This window comes from Dysidea avara, chromosome 2, assembly GCF_963678975.1.
Source record: "Dysidea avara chromosome 2, odDysAvar1.4, whole genome shotgun sequence".
Taxonomy (NCBI): domain Eukaryota; kingdom Metazoa; phylum Porifera; class Demospongiae; order Dictyoceratida; family Dysideidae; genus Dysidea; species Dysidea avara.
Genome location: NC_089273.1, coordinates 17,586,464 through 17,589,949, shown reverse-complemented (window position 1 = coordinate 17,589,949; position 3,486 = coordinate 17,586,464). Strand labels below are relative to the sequence as shown.

Genomic DNA, 3,486 nt, shown 5'->3' with positions numbered 1-3,486 from the left:
TTGCAGTCATATAGAAAGTTATTTTGCATGCACAGGGCATTTGTTAATTAACTGCGTGGGCAGCTGATGAATATGGACTTTTGGTAAAGCTTTTACAGGCCACTCCTTTGTAAGAAAGCTGCTGTAAAATAGTATAGAAGGGTTGTTAATACCATTTTAATGCAGATCTGAGCTTATCATAACTATCACGATAGTGATATCCCTACTATCGCGATAACGATAGTGATTTATTATCGCGATATATCGCATATCGATACTATTGCTCAGCCCTACAGGTCATGTCACAGAATTTTGTGGAGGAATTATATTAATCAGGAGCCAACAGTATATGAATTTGATAGACTGGTATTTGGTTTGAACTGTTCACCCTTTTTGGCTCAATTGGTAGCACACCATCATTGTAAACAAAGATATAATATGGCTTCTTAAACTATTTTGAAATTGACCTATATGGACAATAGTATGGACTCGGTTAAAAATGATACTCAAGGAACACAGCTTTATCAACAATTGCCTAAACCATGGGAGGAAGCGGGGATGCGTACTCATAAATGGTTATCCAATTCTGAAGTTGTCCTAAATCGAATCATTCCTAGTGACAGAATGAATGAGGTCAACTTAGACCGTGATCCCTTACCTTCAGCTAAGACATAAGGAGTTATGTGGCATGCTTCAGAAGATGCTTTTACCTTTGTCTCTCATATAACAGAGCAAGAGTGTGAGTGGACAAAACGAATCTTTTTGAGTAGAATTGCAACTTTGTTTGACCCACTGGGATTGATGGTTCCATTTTTGATAAGAGCTAAGATTTTAATGCAAGAAGTGTGGTTACATGGCTTGGAATGGGATGAAAGATTGCCACAAGAACTGTTTGCTAAGGTAAATGCATGGTTTGCTGAATTGTCATTGTTGTCAGAGATGAAAATTCCAAGATGTTTACAACTAAAGAAAAAATTCAAGTGTGCCAGGTTACACACATTTAAGCACCACCCTATTATGCTTTAATTTTACCTATTATGCTACGCTGCAGTGCTAAAAAATTTGGCCTATTATGCTCATAATTATGCTCAAAACTTTGCCGCAGTTCCCATGTTTTGTTAATAACTTTTCTCTTTCTAATGGATAATGATAAACTTTGGCATATGAGCAGCTGGTTAAATGTAAAAAATGCTTAAGAATAATATTTGTTTGCATTGTAAGCTATAATAACAGTCATGTCAAATTACTACTTCTCTGTCATATCAGTGACATTGACTGCTCTATTAGTGTAGGGTGACTTTTTTCAGTGACATGCATTTTTACTTACAGTATGACATAATTATTCTGCCTATTATGTTAGCATCATGCTTGATGCTTTCAGCAACTCATTATGCTTTAACTTATGCCAGCATAACAGACTGGTGCCTACACACATTTGTAGATGCGTCTCAAGAAGCATATGGTGCAGCAGTCTACATGAAAGTTGAATACCAAGATGGGTTTTCATCAGTTTGTTTAGTGGCATCTAAGACAAAGGTTGCACCACTTCAATCTATTAGTACCGCACGCCTGGAATTAATGGGTGCAGTATTGGGTAACAGGTTGGCTAAATCAGTTGCAAATGCTTTATCTATGGAAACAAAGTCCATAACTTTTTGGACTGACAGTGCTAATGTCCTATGGTGGATAAGAGGATACAGTCATACATTTAAACCATTCGTTGCAAATAGAGTAGAAGAGATTCAAATGTCCTCAAGTCCTGAACGGTGGAGACACGTTCCAATAACAATGAATCCTGCTGATTATCTTACACGTGGAGTTAAACTTGTGGAAATTTTGAATCTAAAATCATGGTGGGAAGGTCCAGAATACTTGAGGAAAGATGAACAATGTTGCCAAAATATATTGTAGAGGAAGAGCCTTCTAATGCATTGAAAGAAGCAAAGGTGAAAAATATCCCAAGAAGTTATCCAGGTGTGTAGACATACCAGTGAATTCAAAAGTAGATAAAGATACATCAGTTTGGCGATTACAACCTGAGAGGTTTTTGTAACTGGTAAAGCTTAACCAGAACACAAGCCTGGGTTATGAGATTTATATCTACTTGTCACGTTAGTGAGAATGAAAGGTTGTTGGATCAAGAATTACATTCAGAAGAAATAATTGATGTTGAAGGTCATATTGTGAGAACAATGCAGAGAGAAATATTTCATGAAGAATATAGTGCTCTTATTAGAAAAGTCAAGTTACCAAAGCATAGCAAGTTACTCAAGTGATGCCCCCAATTAAATGGTGATGGAATAATGAGGTCAGATGGGCGATTAAAGTATGCTAAATTTCTTCCGTACAATACAAGATACCCTATCATATTACCAAGGAAGAGTTGGGTTACGAAACTTATCATAAAATACCATCATGAATTAGGAAACCACAGTACAGGAGCCAATTAAACATTATCATCTTTGTCATCAAAGTACTTGATACTGGCTGCTAGAGAAGCAATTATTGAATGGTAGCTAGAGTGTGGAATGTGTAAAAGAAGGACAGCCAAGAATGCTTTACAAATAATGGCTCCCTTACAACTGAATAGATTGAAAACTTCATTGTGAGCCTTTACAAGATCTGCTGTAGATTTCGCTGGGCCATTTGTTACAGTTCAAGGAAGAGGCAAACGAAGAGAGAAACAATATTTATGTCTTTTCACATGTTTGGCATCACGAGCGGTCCATTTGGAGATTGCCTTTGGGCTGGATGTTGACTTGTTTTTAAGTGCCTTCTACTGAATGATCAAAAGGCGAGGTTTACCTGAGGAAATCATCTCAGACAATGGGATTAATTTTGCGGCCACAGAAAAGGAGCTGAGGAAAGTAACCAATCAGATAGTTAAAGATCCTAACTTTGTTTTAACAATGACCAGCAAAAAGATAAAACGGACTTTTAATCCACCTTATGCCCCACACTATGGTGGTGTTTTTGAAACAATGATTAAAGCAGCGAAGAAAGCCATAGTGGCCATACTGGGAAATTCTGATGTTACCAATGAAGAGTTGATGACTGCCTTTACTGGGGCAGAAGCTTTAGTCAATTCATGGCCTTTAACCTACCAGTCCGCTAATCCACAAGATAAAATTACCCTCACACCTAACCATCTACTTCATGGACAAATAGGAGGGATGTTTTCCCCAGAAACAACAAAGGAAGAGGCTTGTCATCCATTAAAACGGTGGCGTAGAGTCCAAGAATTTACCAGGCATTTTTGGAATTGCTGGCTATGAGAATGGATTCCAAGTCTGAGTCTAAGACAGAAATGGAGTGAAGTAAGAAATAATTTAAAGGTTGGTGATGTGGTTTTAGTGTTGATGCCTGACAGTCCACGAGCTCATTGGCCTTTGGCAAGAATTCTTGAAGTATGTAAAGGAAAAGATGGAAATGTTTGCTCAGGTAGAATTCAAGTTTCTGATAAAAGAGTTATGTTAGACCAATAGTCTAACTATGTCCTTTGGAACT

General features: G+C 37.5%; 1 protein-coding gene across 1 annotated transcript; it reads left to right on the top strand.

The window, feature by feature from the left end:
* The first annotated feature begins 2,762 nt into the window (after positions 1-2,762).
* LOC136247876 (uncharacterized) lies at positions 2,763-3,254 on the top strand. Its single transcript, XM_066039696.1, has one exon. The coding sequence runs from the start codon at positions 2,763-2,765 to the stop codon at positions 3,252-3,254; it is 492 nt and encodes a 163-aa protein (XP_065895768.1).
* The last annotated feature ends 232 nt before the right edge of the window (positions 3,255-3,486 follow it).